Source organism: Nothoprocta perdicaria, unplaced genomic scaffold, assembly GCF_003342845.1.
Source record: "Nothoprocta perdicaria isolate Ctin4 unplaced genomic scaffold, notPer1 scaffold_420, whole genome shotgun sequence".
NCBI classification, from domain to species: domain Eukaryota; kingdom Metazoa; phylum Chordata; class Aves; order Tinamiformes; family Tinamidae; genus Nothoprocta; species Nothoprocta perdicaria.
In genome coordinates, this window is record NW_020455667.1 from 233824 (window position 1) to 249126 (window position 15303).

Below are 15303 nucleotides of genomic sequence, written 5' to 3' on the forward strand. Positions count from 1 at the left end.
CATTCGAGGACTGCAATTGCAATATTCTAAATTGGTGCCTTTTAAGAGGTCGCTGCTACTCACGGGAGTTAACTTGTGTCAGAGAAGCAGCGTGATGCTCCTAACCTGCTGCAAACATGATAGTCTTCTACCATCATGGAGGTGACATTATGTCCTTTGTTCATGTGTGTGACAGATTGTGGTGGATAGTGACAAAGACACTGTGCTCGTCACCAATCTCAAACCCAACACCAAGTATGTCTTCACGGTGCAGGCTGTCTATGCAGACTCCCTTGGAAAGTTGGCCACTGTCAAGGGTAAAACAAGTGAGTGCCTGTCCTGCAATCATCCCTGCATGTTCCTTGTCCATACGGGCCCAGAAAGACTCCCAGAAACTATACATGTGGGGAGCCAGGGGTGATGGGGAAGGATGGGACATCTCCTGTCCAGATGTCCATGGTGAATCATGTGTGAGCGTATGCAGAGTGAGGCTGTGTAGAGATGCTGGGGTCTGGGGAGTGTGTGTGTGTGGCATGTGTGCTCCTTGGAAGTACAGGGTGATGTTTGCTGGGTAGCTCCTACCATCTGATTTAACCACAGAATCACAGAATGATTGAGGTTGGAGGAGACTGCTAGAGATCATCTAGTCCATCCCTTCTGCTCAGAATTTATGAATCCAGACTAGGGTTCAGCAACTCTTATATACCTAGAATAAAAGAAGCTCTTGAAGACAGTAATTTTAGAAACAGATATTGTTTGGAAATGGATGGTCTGAAAGCTTTGGGTTCGCAGTCGGGCTTCATTTCAGTCCAGGAGAAGATCAAATTTTATGGCCAAGGCTATTAGGAAATGCCCCAAATGGTGAACTCTGATCCTATGGAATGAGCTGGGTCTCCTCCAAGTTGCAGTGTGCTATGCCAAATTTCTTTGCTATCACATCACTAAGGACAAGGTTGTTGGAAACAAAGGGCCAGCTTTCCTCTAGACTGAAGACCTGTTGACACTGGGTCAGGTATAGCGGATAGAGCAGGTTTTGATGGAGAAGTTTTGGTACTGCTGTTGTTTAAGAGGTGCACTAATTCTGCTGCTCTGTTTTGCATGAAGCACCAAGTTTGCTTTGCCTGAGGGGCTTGAAAGAGAATTACTCCTTTCTTCTTTTTTTTTGTTTCTTTTTTTTTTCCTTGTGATGTCTAAATTGTTTGTCTTCTTGAGGGAAGATCTCAGACAGGATGAATAAATAAAGAGCCTCAATGAGGTTGACTCGTATGTACTTGCCAAGAATGAGATGGAATGTGTTTATGGGTGGAAATAAAATCATTTGATCTCTTCTCTTAATATCCCCAATATGAAGCCAGAGGCAGAAGCCATAAATCTGGCTGCCATGGCTGGCTGGATCGAAATGGGCTCCTCTTTGTGAGAGATGCATCCATAGGCACAAGGAGTGTTTGATCCATTTGTCCTTGTGTGGCTTTGCTCAGTCTGCCTGAAAATGCAGCAGAGTTTTCTCTGCTTGTAGGACAGTGCCTTGTGGGTAGACACTTCATGGTCCCCAGCACCACCCAAAGAGGACATCAGCAAGCACCCTGCCAAAGGGACGTTTCAGCTCATTTTTCAAGGCAGGCCAGGGTATCAGAGGAGGGAAGATTGCTCTTCAGGGTATGGCTGAGAGAACAGGGAGAACTAATGTTTGGAGGGCAGTTTTGGCTCACCATTGTGTCCTTTATCAGTAAAAACAAAAGGTTTTCCAGGAGTCTTTAATGTGGTACGTTTGTACAATAATGTCCCATAAATTTCTCCATCATTTTTGTACCCCAAAGCACCTATCCCTCCAGTCACTAATTTTCGAGTGATAGAAGAAGGACTTTTTAGCTTGAAGGTGGCTTGGACACCCGCCCTGGGCAAGCTGGAAGGCTACAAGATCTACATTCCTAGAGGTGAGTTGAGATTTTAAGTTTTATTTCAGTTATCTTTAAAATGAGCAATGTCTTGTGAACAGGAAAGGTCACATTTTATCTAGGGCCTGACAGCATCATTAAGTACAGTGCTCATTATCTTGAAGCAGACCATTTTTTGCCTTTTCCAGTCAGTGTGGTTCCTCCAGTAGGAGCATCCTCTGAAGGACTTTCTTGTGAAGGACCAAAAGGGGGTGATGTCATGGAGGTCTCGTACCCATTTGCACTACTACGTCCAGATCTGCTATGGATTTTGTTCATATTCAGGTGCTTAGGTGTGGACACGAGATAAGTCCAAGCTTTTGATATTTGCCCCCTACATTCGTCTTGGTGATCTGCAAGACTGGGGACCATGTGGACATGTCAAACCTAAGCTACAGCATGAGCAAAAGTACATAGGTTGGGGACCTTCAACCACTTCAGCCATGCATTCAAACTGGCTTCTGTGCGTGCTCTTCACCTTGTTGTGGTGACATTGTCACGAGCCTAGACCTCAGGCACTGGGAAGGCAACAGTACTGTTCTTCACTGTCACTCTCCTCTTTGGTTTTTCAGCCAATAAACCAGGAATGACCTACGAGCAAGTTCTGCAGGGTGACACCACTTCCCACGTGTTGGATAACTTGCAGGAGGATAGGGAGTACAGCATCAGCATCTACGCCATGTACCCTGAGGGACCAAGCCAGCCCGTGTCTGCCATGGGAAGAACATGTAAGAGGTTTGACCCATCCGTGGTGTCATTGCAGTGAGAGATGTGCTCACACCTTTTGCTACTGAGAATCCCCCACAACTGGCAGAGCCACTTGAGGCTACCAGATAGCTCATTCAGAACCTGGGCTTTATGGAGAACATGGGCAGATTGCAATGGCCAAGGATTTTCTGCCACTTGAGAGCCTACCCATGTGTTTTCCATAAGAAACCTTCCCCTGCTGGCTGCCCAGTCCTTCCCTGCCTGCCCCACATGCTGCTGCCTTCCTCACTCCTCATGTTCTCACCTCAGACCTCAGTATCTCCAGACATGGGTCCTGGAGAGCAATGGTCACAGATGTGTGTATTTTCCTCACTGCTCCTAGACCAGACAGCTGTCTCATACAAGAAACCTTCAGCCTGCCAGGCAGCGCAGGAGCCCTTAGAAATCCCTCTCTCACTGACAGATGGGCTGGAGGAACAGAGATGTAGGGATGGCAGCCAGCAAAGTCATCGTCTGGCAAGCAGTTGCACTGAAAGCTTTGTTCTCTGTCCTCTTTCCAGTGAAGCTCCTGCCTGTGAAAAGCATCTTGCTGCAGAACGAGACGACTGACACCCTCCAGGCCAGGTGGAGTCCAGTCCGGGGAGCGACCGGCTACAGGCTCACTTGGATGTCGGCAGGTAGAGTCCAGGGAAACAGGGATCCATGCATTGATGGTTGGAGAGCTGAGGAGAAGAGCTATGCAATGATTCCTGCATGCATTGATGCCTTCTGAGATACCAAAATGGCCAAAAAAAGCTGGAGGGAGCCAAGCCTGTTGGGCCCTGGTTAATGGAGTTTTCTGCACATGGTAATTAGGTAGCCACCTGTAATGGAGAGCCTTCACATGGAGCTTTATGGATAAACTGCAAAATTGCCCCTTCTTGGTATGTACAAAGTGGGGCATCCTTTAGCCAGCTTTTTTGCATGGGCTTAGTGCCAGCTTTACTGGGCTTGTGTAGCCCAGGAAAGGGTTAATCGCTGGAGTGCAGCTAGAAGAGTACTCTGTGCAGAGCAGCACATCCCACAGCTTCCATGGACCTGGGGTTACCTCTTATCAGGGGCACTGGGGCCCAGATGATGGAGTGTAATGGTTGATGTTGTCATTGCAGCTGCAAGACCGGACTTTGAAATGCAGCATCTCATAATGCATCTAAATTCTCAGTTAAATTTTGATGCTGGAAGACAGATCTGCTTTTTGCAGCTGGCGTTTTTCCTTTGCCCTTAGCCTAAAAACATTATCACTGCTGGTGCGGGGGAGTGGAAGTTAGAAATTCAGGTTTGATGGCATATTTTGGCCTTGGGAGATGGATGTTTCTGTGATTCAAAGAGAAGGCGGGATGTCAGGACACCTGGGCTCCATCATAGACTTGGAATAAATAGCACGCACTCCTCTGGCTCAGCAGCCTGGTTTATGAAATAGAGGCATCTCCCACCGGGGGAAGTGGGAGGTTAGCTGGAGAACAGCTCGGAAGGTCACCAGAAGGGAAAAATCTTTATGGGGATGATACAACACTGGTTTTATTGCTTTGTAATGAACCAGTAATGAATGGTTCTCAAAAAAGGTATGTATATCTCGAGATACACCCCAATCTCAGCTGTTTACCCAGGCCTTGTTCTATATCCCAGCTTGGAAGTGAGCACACGAGTGCTCATTTTGTGGCATATTTGGGGCAAGGAGCACTCAGGGACACCCCTTCTTGAGGGGACAGGGATCGTGCTGGCTGTGGGATCCTGCTCCCGTGGTCCCAGACAGGGTCAGGCTTTACAGGCACCTTGACTTTGAGGCTAAGATGAGTGTCTATGGGTAGCACAGCCCTGCTTCACAACAGTAAATCACAGTATTTCTCCTTGTCCAGCTTTCCCTGGTGCCTGGCTCTACAGTGAAGGGCAATGGGGGCTCACATGCCTTCACTCCATGCTGTTATACACAGATTATCATGACTTCTTGGCCTTTTCTCCCCGCATAGAAGGGTTTTGAGGAGGAAAATAAACACCTTATGTCCATCCCTGGCCAGCCATGCCAAGGCCTGGAGGAGCTCGTTTTATTCTTCTCTGACTTCCAGGACAGAGGATAGATCAAAATAAATGAGTGACTGATGTGGAGAGAAGATCCATGTGTGGGGTGGGAGAGGGGGAAGGAGCACGGAGTGCTGCTGGAGCTGAACATGGGGACATGGCACCCTCCAGTGACCAAACTGCAGATGGCAGCAACCCTCCTTCAAGTGCATGCTTGCTGCAGCCTGTCCCTCTGCAAAACAGGGTGTCATCCCCAAGGGGTTAGGTATCGACCTTCTCCATCCTCAGGAGGTAGGTATTGACCTTCTCCAGCCTTGTCTCCCTCCGGGGCAATGCTGAAATGTGTCGCTGAGCAGCTGGTAGTTTGGAGCAGAGATACGAAGGAAGGATTAACCCTGAGAAAATGTCTCGTACAGCAGCAGTCAGCTCCCATGTCCTGCAGGGAAGGCAGGGGCTGGGCAGCACTGAGTCACACAGGGTTGGGCAGAGTAGGGACCTTCTTACAGGACTGCTCGCAATATCCACATGCAAAAATTTATGCATTGGTGACTTTGTTTTCTTTGGTCTGCAAAAATCTAAGATATCCTGGTCTGTTAGTAATTGCTGAGGCCTGTTCGAGAAGCCAGTTGTGATTTCAAACCATATAGAAATCAGCAACACAGCCAAGATTTGTGCATGGTGTTCTGGTGTCCCTGTGCTCCTTGCCTTGAGGACATTACCAGCACATACACAAGCCAGGAGGAAGATATGCTGTTTAATCTCATTTAACCAAGGTGGAATGGAGTAGAGACACCTGTGGAGGAAGGAATCCAGCCCTGTCACCCAAATACATGTAAAACATCCTTCTTGTTTCTCTCAAGACCAAGTTATACGTCTGGGCAATGAGTTCAAAGTTATAGTTGTTGCTGTGTAGTCTTTGGATGGTCATTTGTGCAGCAGCAGATGATCCTTCTTAGTCTGAGCCAAGAGAGCTCATCCATTGTTTCCTTCTGCAGAGGGCACCATCCAGGATGTGAATCTCAGCAACATCTACAGCTACTACATGATCCAGGGGTTGCAGCCTGGCACAGAATACACTGTCACCATCAACCCCATCTTTGGAGATATTGAGGGACCGGTAGTGATCAGAAAAGCAACCACTGGTAAGTGTCCTGCAGCAGGGATGAGATAGAGGGAACCGATCCAGAGGATGCAGTCCAGGGATGACATTGTGCCAGATCCTTGTGGAAAGATCTGGGGAAGTGCTGGAGAAAGCTGAGGCTGAGGTAGGGCCCAGATGTGCGGATGGGTTATGAATTAGGGGGAGGGAAGGGGCCTCAAACTGGAGAGAAAAGACAGAGAGGAGCAGGGTCCATATTAGCTGATGGAAACACTGGGAAAGGCTCCTGTTCTATGGGGCTAGCACAAAGACAACAAAAGGGGTGGGTTTAACTTTAGAGTTTCTAAAGATTGAGGGTGGATTAAGATTGAGGGTGAATATAGTGAACAGAAGAATCTGATGAAGTTGGATTACTCTGGCTTTGAGATGTTCTTTCAGTGTTTTCCCCAAAGTCTTTTCTTCTCCATGCGACCAGACACCTGTTTGGAGCTTATTCTGTCTCCCATATGGGGCTCCTACCTCTTTGCTTTTCAGCCATGTCCTACTGTAGAGTGGCAATGTCACACCAAGGAGTGGGGAGCCAGTATGGTCACAACGACCAGAAACATGTGGACTCCATTAGCAGTGCTGGAAAGATCCCAAATGTGTAAGGGAAGAGAATATCTGGGTGGAGAAAGTCACCATAATGTGAGGCATCTTGCTGGACAAGTGTGGCTTCATGTTGAGATCAAGAGGCAGAGAAATTGTCAGTCTTCCCACTTTTCTTTGCCTTAAAGTCCACTGAGGAAAGGCTAGTTGTTTCCATCTCTTCTGTGGGATCTCTGGAAGTGACTACGCTGTCCTGCATTGCTGCACCAAATAGCTCTTGCTGGGCACAGCAGTGCCCTAGAGCCCCAGCCAAGATCACCGTTGGTTTGTGGCCAACAGATGGATCACAGAAATCCGTTTGCTTGCTGTCTCTTACAAGCCAGGCTGTCTGCTCTCAGAACCAGTGTCATTTGGAGTCAACACCCCGTCTGTTGGGACCTTGATGCAACTTGGCAACTCTATTCTCTCGTAGTCGCGTCAAGCACTGTCCAGATGCTGAAAGTGACTGAGATATCCACCAACAGCGCTCTGGTCTCCTGGGACTCTGTTGCTGGGGCCACGGGGTACAGAATGGCTTGGGGTCCTACGCAAGGTGAGATCCTGCTCTCCTCCAGTCTACATCACCCACACCTCCCCACAGGGACATATGCAACTGGAAATGTCAGGGGATTGCAGCTGGGCTGAGCAGCCTGTCCCAGCTTAAGGACATGAACTGAAACCAGGTGTTACTTGTGGACCTGAGCTAGTGTCAGCAGTACCTCCAAAGCAACCCTAATGCTGGGCATGTCCCAGTTGGTGCAAGAGTCCTTCACTACCTTGTCCCAATCCTCAATCCTAGATGTGACCCTCAAGGAAACTCTCTCTTGCCCAGTTTATTAGGTAACTCTCACCCAAACACATGCATGTACATGCACACGCATGTCCCAGAACAGAGCTTCACCCAGGCTGAGACAGACCGTAGGGTGAATATGTTTCTTTCCCAATATGCAACCATACTGTTTTCCAGGCTCCTCAGTCTTCATCCATTTCTATTTTATTTTTCTCTCCCTCCCAAAGAATTCCTTGGCAAAGACCGTCCTCGACAACTGGCTCTCAACAAGTCGATCACAACCTACCAACTCCGAAACCTGGCCCACGATACCGAGTATGTGATTTCCCTCTACGTGCTCTTCGGCTCAGTGGAAGGACCAGGGATCACAACCTCAGCCTGGACGTGTGAGTACGGGCAGAACATTCAAGTAGTGTTACATTCATGGAGTGTAAATGTAAAATGACTGATTAAAAGGCATCCACACCAGGCATCCTGCTCCTCTCTCCTTCTTCTGAGACAGGGAAAGATGGTGGTCTAACGGTCTTGGTTATGGACAGAGCATACCCATCCATGGCAAATTATTGTTCACCACCTCAGAGATAGTGCAGCTTCAGGAGGAAGCGTAGCAATGCTGCACAAGGCAATAAGAAAGAGGAAGTGAGACTTGTGCAGTGCCAAATGCATCCTCAGAGAGGTTTAAAGGTGGCAAAAGTTGACTAGTCGCTCTGGAATTTAGTATGTGAATAATGAACTGATCTATGTGAAGGGCAGGCATGGGTGAATACTGATGTTCAGTACCTATGCAAGTTCTGGGTGGGTGTTCTGGGTGCTAAGGACAAGGTGAAGGCAAATGTGTCTGGAACTCACAGCTCCCTGCATCCCAGAACTGCTTGTTCTGGGCTCTCAGAATTGCTCCTACTTTGAGCTAGAGCATAAAACACCCCTTGATGGTAGGCATAAAACACTTCTTGATGTTTCTGGAGTGTACAACACTCCTACCTTGAGCTAGACACTCATAAAACACAATGATGCACACACCTGACACTGCTGGGGACCCAGATCTCGAGCAGTGCAAACCGGTGTCTGTCTAGATGAGTACAATGTGACACAGGGGATAAGCAGAGGCACACTTTCTGAACCTTTTCCAGGACTATGTCCTTGTTATACTGCCTGCAGGGATCCCTGATGGACAGTAGTTGGGGCTCTGTCTAATGCCGTCCTCTCTTTGCAGCTCCTTTGGGCTACGTCTCCCATTTCAAGGTGACATCCTACACCAGCACCAGCCTCTCTTTGTCATGGAGTGCCACAACAGCTGCCACCAAGTTCAAAGTCACTTGGAGCCCTGTGGGAGCAGGCAAAGGTGAGCAGAAGAGTGTACATGCATGTTCGAGACACAGACCTATGCCTATGGTCAAGGATATGGGAAGTACTTTTCCAATCTTCTGATCTATTGATGTGCATTACAAGGATGCATTGCTCCATCCATGCTACTTCAGTCACCTAATTGGTGAATTGTAAATGTATATGCAATTTATATGACCAGAAGGGTATTGGGAGCACCTTGGAGTGCTTGCATGGACCTCCTGGTCTGCAAGGAACTTGCATTGCCTGGGTATTGACCAAGTGCTGGTTCTCAGTTGAGGGCTCCAATGTGCAAAATGGAAGCTCACAAAACTGTGACAGGTCCCACAACCCTGACAGTCCCCAGGACTACTGACCCCAGTACTTGTCATAGGAAAAGAGATCTCACTGTTGAGAAATATAGGCCAGGTTGCACCCATTGGTTTTAGTTTCTTCCTTCCTTGTATTCATGCTCCTGTATTTTTGAAGATAACCTCCAAAAGCTCTGGAACAGCAGTGCAGCAAAGAATGGCTATTTCTCTTGGAGAAGATGCCACCAGCCTCACTGGAGAGCTACCAGTTCTGAAGTATTCTCTCTTTACAGAGAAGCAAGTCACCAAGACTCAGTACCTGAGCAGCAGAGTGCTGGCATATCAGATTGACCACTTGCTGCCTGACACCTTGTATAAAGTCAGCATTCGGGCTGTCTTCAGCAAGAATGAGGGGCCAGAGGTGACTCTGACTCACCGCACAGGTACGTCCTAGTGGAAAGACCTCCTCAGTGTGTGAACATCAAGGCTGGAATCATGAACATGTGCATTGCACCCTGCTGACTGTGCTGCATGAGTCCTTGGCAGGTTCCTGATGGTGTAGCTAACAGCATAGGTGTAGGCACATCCTGCTGACATGTTCAACAACCTTGACACACATAGACAACCTGGATATACTAACACATTGGCCAGTCCTCTTTATGCCTAGTGATCCCAGGAAGGTAGACCCTGAACCCTATGGGCTTCAAGACTAGACTCAGTCATGAACCTGGCCCTGTATAATTTGGGCTGTTACTTCTAACATCTCATTCTGGTTGATTTTCCACCATCTCTTGCAGACTCCAACCCCAGCCAGACTGTCCAAGATCTAAGGCTTACTGATAGTGGCATAAATAGTTTGAAAGTGTCTTGGATGAGGGTTCCTGGTGCAACTCATTATAAGATATCCTGGATTCCATTCAGTGGTAAGCATCCTGCTCTCTTAGTGAGGTATGATATGAGGATAGAGTTCAGAGAACCTCATAAAATGGGAGATTAGTGCAAGTCATCTCTTTTCCCAAAGATTGATTGGGGTAGGTGGGGACTTTGATTTTAGAAATTCCATGAATATGTCAAAAGGGAAAAGTTGAACCCTTGGAAATCAAGCAGATTTTAATCTATAATAAAGGCATTAATCATTTTTAGCCATAGTTGGCATCTGGGAACTGTATCACAATATATGTGATGACTTTGTGACCAGATCATTTGGCTGCCAATGCCTTGATATTCCCATATGAAAACTGAGCTCATAATACTCTTCCCATGCCAGTTCCCCTCGGATCTCTGTGGGAGAAACTGCTGTTACAATTATTAATAGCAATTGCCCTGCCCTTGCTACATAACAGTGTTTTTTGGAATGGCTGCTGTCAGGTGGCTTGGAAACCTCCCAGCTGGTTGCAGCAGAGACTGTCTCTTACACCATACCCAAGCTGAAGGAAAGCACCACCTACACCATCAGCGTGTCTGCAATCACTGAGGGACGAGAAGGAAGCCCAGTGCTCCTCACCGCCAAAACCTGTGAGTACAAACTGCAGGGTGGGACAAGAACATCTCCACTCAAGTGCTTGGGGAGACATCTCCCTGCAAGGGACTGTAACATGAGGTAGTAATGGAAGAGGAGTGATGCTGGCTGTAACACACCTTACTGCTTCTCAGATCCCACCAGTGTGGCAGAAAATGATCATTTTCTGGGGACTCTTTCCCCTCTGGGGACTTTCTCCTCATCCTATGGTTAAGTAGGCAGAAGGTCTCTGAAGCTGGTTGCAATCCAAGGTATGTTTGCCTTGCATGCACATCTTTGCACCTTGGGCTAGATGTGATCTGAGAGATTCTCAGATATGATCTAAGAGATCTGAGAGATGGAGCCATGGACAGACTATGTTCATTGGCACAAGGATGTGCTTCATGCTTGTAATTCCTATCTGGGGATTTTGCCATAAATTTCAGTGAGGCCAAAATTTTATGTTCTGAAAGGATGCAGTATGTCCTTTTAGCCGGCCAAGCTCTCGACAGTCGCTTCTACCTACTCTCCCTACGCTTTGCCTGCAACCATATCAAGAAGTCTCTGTTTCTTTTTCTCTTTCCAACAGTGGATTTGCCCAAAGTAGCCGAGTTTGCAGTACAGGAGGCTGCAGAGAGCAGCATTTTGCTGACTTGGACGGCAGTTTCTGAAGCATCAGCATACCTATTAACGTGGCGCTTGTCCTCAGGTATCAGTTCTTCGGTGGGGGAAGGTGGAGCAGCCTGTAGTTTGGACCTCTCCTGTGTGAGCTGTCACATCGCCACACGGATTTGAGGATGGAGCATGTGGTTTAGCAAGCAGTTCCATGAGCAAACATCTGGGAACTGGGGATTGCCTATGGGGTCATGTCTTGTCGAGTTTAAGCAGGGTCTTGCTGGTTGAAGCTTCTCCTGAGTTTGAGTACCCACAATGTTCCCATCTCATGTGGACTCTCTGGTGTGACTCTTTAATGGACTCCCCTGATCCATAAATCTCTGCACAATCCCCATTATAGACTTCACTTAGCATTTTTTTGGCAATTTTTAATATATAATTCTCAGCAATTGCTCTTAACATCCCCTTTTCAATTTGTGATCCATATTCATGCCATTATTCCTTTTTACTCTAAGCAGGCCTGGTTTTACTATCAATGACAGCTCATTTCTTATCCATTTAAAAGCTTTACTATTTAGTGGACAGCTTTTAAAACTTTCCCAATCACTGTTCACAATTTTTAGTCTATACTTCTTTATTTTTCCAATGGATTTTTCTCTGTAGGGTTCACATTGGGCCTCAGTCTATTTCATTGTAATGAGCTGCCTTTCACAGTTACTTCTGGCATTAACTTTCTGCTAGTGATCAGTTCATCTCCACAGATCACTAAAGGATACGGGTCTGACACTGCAGTCCCATGCAAAGCCTTTTGAATGACCAGATCATCAACTTTATTTTTGTTTAATTCTAAGGGCATTTTGGTATTGACAGCATAAGACTTCCAGAATATGTCACTCAGGATGAAGTCACCTGCGATAACATCTTTTTTTCTCTGCTTTGCTCTACGCATTATGGATAAGTGATTAGGGAACTCAACTTTTGGCTCTCTAGGGTGATTTAAGTGATCTAATGCAACTGTTGCGCTCCTGTGTCATGCTGTTAAGTATCGATCCATGAGTATTCAGAATCATTGGCTTCAGAGTCATCGGGGGCTCAGAAATGGAAAATGCTGCTTTTGACAGCCCTGCTGTGCTCTCACTCTATCGATCCTTCTGAAATAGGTTTATAACTATTGATAAAGCGTTCCAATCAGATGAAGCTTGCCACCATGTTTCAACAATAACAGCAAGGTCATATGCTCACAAATGAATAATTCCAATTTCTCTTGTTTAATTACTCAGCCTGAGAGCATTAGCATATAAAGGAAATTAAGAATTTTGTATCTTTGTGTCTCTTGATGCCTTGTTTAATTTTGTTTTCAGCAACTTGATGTTTTTGCTGAACGTGTGCTTGTGCATTACCCATTTCCTTTGCCTACTTTGAAGCTCATGTAGTGCCATTTTCTCTACCCTACACCAAACCTAGCCAAGTTGTCCTGTAAAAGACTTGTTCACCTCCTACTCAGCTGGAGTCAACCAGCTACTGTGCCCAGCATTTCACAAAACCAAACCCATGCATCTCAATAGGCTCCCATTTAGACCCAATGTTCCTCCCTCATGCAACAGGAGGGCCTTGTAGAAGTTCATCTGAATGTTGAAATCCTCTCTCTTCTTTCTACCTTCTGCTGACTATGCTAGGATCATTAAAGCTATGGGTTTGGTGTCCACAACAGTCAGTGTTCAGAAGTACTTTTAATTTTGTAGTTGCACGTTAAATATTACCATCTACTGTCCTCCTGTCCCTTGCTAAACATTGATATCTCTCTTCTAAAAAACCATTGCCATTGAAGAGCGTCTTCCTTCTTCAGTGGTTTCAGATTTCTCCTGCTGTGTGCTCCCCAACCTTGTGGGTGGTGCTGAGCATCCAGCCCTGAACCTTCTACCTCAGTTTCCCAGCAATCTTCTGCGTACCCCAGAGTGTGAGTGTGGTAACCACACTGCTTCTCATCATGTGAAATCCCTTATGTCCTTTACTGTCTGGGGATGGAGCATGTAGTTTAGCAAGCAGATCCACAAGGAAACATCTGGGAACTGGGGATTTTCTATGGGGTCATGTCTTGCAGAGTTTTAGCGGGGTCTTGCTGGTTGAAGCTTCTCCTGAGTTTGAGTACCCACAATGTTCCCAGAATGAACAGGCACAAATCTCGCTGTGAATAACATCAAAATTCATCATTCTGTTTTTCCAAAATAAAATGCTTTTGAAATGTCAAAACATCACTATGATGTTTCCACAGATATCATTATTTAAAATCAAAACTATCTATCTTGTGCCATTAACTTTCTCAAATAAATTTACTTCTGTTTTTCAGGAAACTTTCTATTCCTTAGCAAGTAAGGATCCTGGTTTTATATATGATCAGCCCTGCAAACCATAATTGATGTTCCTTCATTGGGCTATCAGGAAACTAAGTCTTGGACACTACCTGGAACAAATGCTCTCTGCAACTACTAGTACCAATTCCCATTTTATGTTCCTGTTCCTTTGACTGAGAACATTTTTGACAGATATTAATCAGCCATTTAATAAGTGTGGGAGTTACGCTGAGCCCCTCTCTCTCCCAGTAGCTAATGTCTGTTTCTTCCTTTATTTTTTGGCAGGTTCTGATCTTTCCCTGGAACTGTTGCCGTCAGCTTCTGGGTCATATTGGGTGACAGGTCTGCACTCCAAAGAGACCTATTTATTTTCTATAAGGCCAGTCTTTGGAGAGACGGAAGGACCAGAGACAACACTCATTGGGCATACAGGTATAAAGGCTAGATGCTTAAATTGCAGTTTCTCCTAGGTAACTGCTATTGAGATTTATTTCTTTGCTTCCCTACTGTTCTCATGCTTTGCAGGGTAGTGCTATCCTAGCTAGAAAGGGTTTAGTGAACATGTTTTTTGTTTGTCTCTTACAGAGGAACCTCACAGATATTCATCTGTGCCAGTCTCTCCTGTTACTTCAGCAAAAGAGCCTACTATGAAATCCCCCTCCACAACTTTTAGCAGTGCAAGAACCACTTCCCTTCCACCGACCACCAGTTCAACATTAAAACCAACCCTAGAAACCCTACTATCAACTCCCATAGTTTCTGCACCACTGACTACTCTTCCTGGGCCAAGTGAGTGTGTATCCATGTGTGATTCAAGGACAGTGATCAAAACCACCTGGTCCCTGGACACCACAGTCTGCTCTCATCTCAGGAGCCAGAACTAGTGAGTCTTCATTTGCTGAGTATTAAATAGCTATTTAGCTTGCTCAGCCAAATGAAGGCTGCAAGAGATGGCCTGAATATCATTTAAAAGTACATTTGGTGGGCTAACATCAGGACTGGAGAAGTGCCTATGCTATAGGCTAGCCCTCACCGAGGGAGGTGTCTGTAAGGATGTTTAAACTAGAAGTTGATTCATAGTGATATTCCCTTTAAGGAGTAAGCTTCTGGAACAGCCCTTCTGTGGGAATTTGGGGAATGAAAAGACCTCTCTTCTTTCAAGATTGAATTCTATCTGCTCATATGAAAGAGTTATTTATGACATGGTGTAATATCCCAGGTTTAAACCTGGGATAAGGGAACTTCAAGTTCAGTGTTCCTCTGGATGTTCAGTTTAAGGTTAAGTGGTAGGTGGATGTGGTGCTAGTGAGCCAGGAGATAATACTTTCCCCTTGGTGATGGCAGTCCTAAAAGCCAAGAAGGAACTATTAGACTTGTTATTGTCCTAGAAACTGCCCAAGAGCCAAAGAATCTGAGGTTCTCCATGAGGATGAGCAGTGTTGGTGAAGGGGAAAACACAAAACCCGTACAGCATGTATGGGAGAGGGTGCTGCCTACTCACTAACACTTGATGACATGAGATATTTGTGCTTGGGTTTGTTTCATTGTGATGAACACAGTGAAATGTGGCTTTCCCGTAAGGCTGCATGACTTACGAAAACCCTCTCTTCCCTCTGCAGTCTGTGGCAAGTTCAAAGCAGATATTGCATTCCTGGTGGATGAGTCCTCGAGTATTGGCCAGAGCAATTTCAATAAAGTGAAAGACTTCCTCTTCCGGATCATATCCTATTTCCCTAAGATTGGGCCTGAAGGGACACAGGCAAGAATTTGTTATTTTCTTTCCTGGAAATGTTTTCTGTCCAATTATCTCCCTTTTGTTCACCCTTGCAATAATAAAGGGTTTTCTAGCTCATATTTTGTCATTTGCTGAGGTGAAGTATTTTGCCAAGAGCCCCATCAGAATTATGTGGCCTATCAAAGACAAAAATAAGAATCTCCTAACTTCCAGCTTGGCTCCCAACTCATTTGAGCATATTTCCATTTCTTGACCTTTCTTCCAAGACCGAAACATCA

The 15303-nt window shown here is 46.0% G+C and overlaps 1 protein-coding gene across 1 annotated transcript in view; it reads left to right on the top strand.

The window, feature by feature from the left end:
* The window catches only part of LOC112953147 (collagen alpha-1(VII) chain-like), a 93220-nt gene that overhangs the window by 9300 nt on the left and 68617 nt on the right, over positions 1 to 15303 (top strand). Inside the window, exons 7-20 of the mRNA XM_026046149.1 lie at positions 176 to 305; positions 1797 to 1913; positions 2486 to 2641; positions 3182 to 3298; positions 5672 to 5818; positions 6836 to 6955; positions 7420 to 7578; positions 8406 to 8534; positions 9120 to 9269; positions 9624 to 9749; positions 10195 to 10341; positions 10914 to 11033; positions 13576 to 13722; positions 14910 to 15049. Coding sequence (XP_025901934.1) covers positions 176 to 305; positions 1797 to 1913; positions 2486 to 2641; positions 3182 to 3298; positions 5672 to 5818; positions 6836 to 6955; positions 7420 to 7578; positions 8406 to 8534; positions 9120 to 9269; positions 9624 to 9749; positions 10195 to 10341; positions 10914 to 11033; positions 13576 to 13722; positions 14910 to 15049 — 1905 coding nt within the window. The remainder of the gene's footprint in view (positions 1 to 175; positions 306 to 1796; positions 1914 to 2485; positions 2642 to 3181; positions 3299 to 5671; positions 5819 to 6835; positions 6956 to 7419; positions 7579 to 8405; positions 8535 to 9119; positions 9270 to 9623; positions 9750 to 10194; positions 10342 to 10913; positions 11034 to 13575; positions 13723 to 14909; positions 15050 to 15303) is intronic.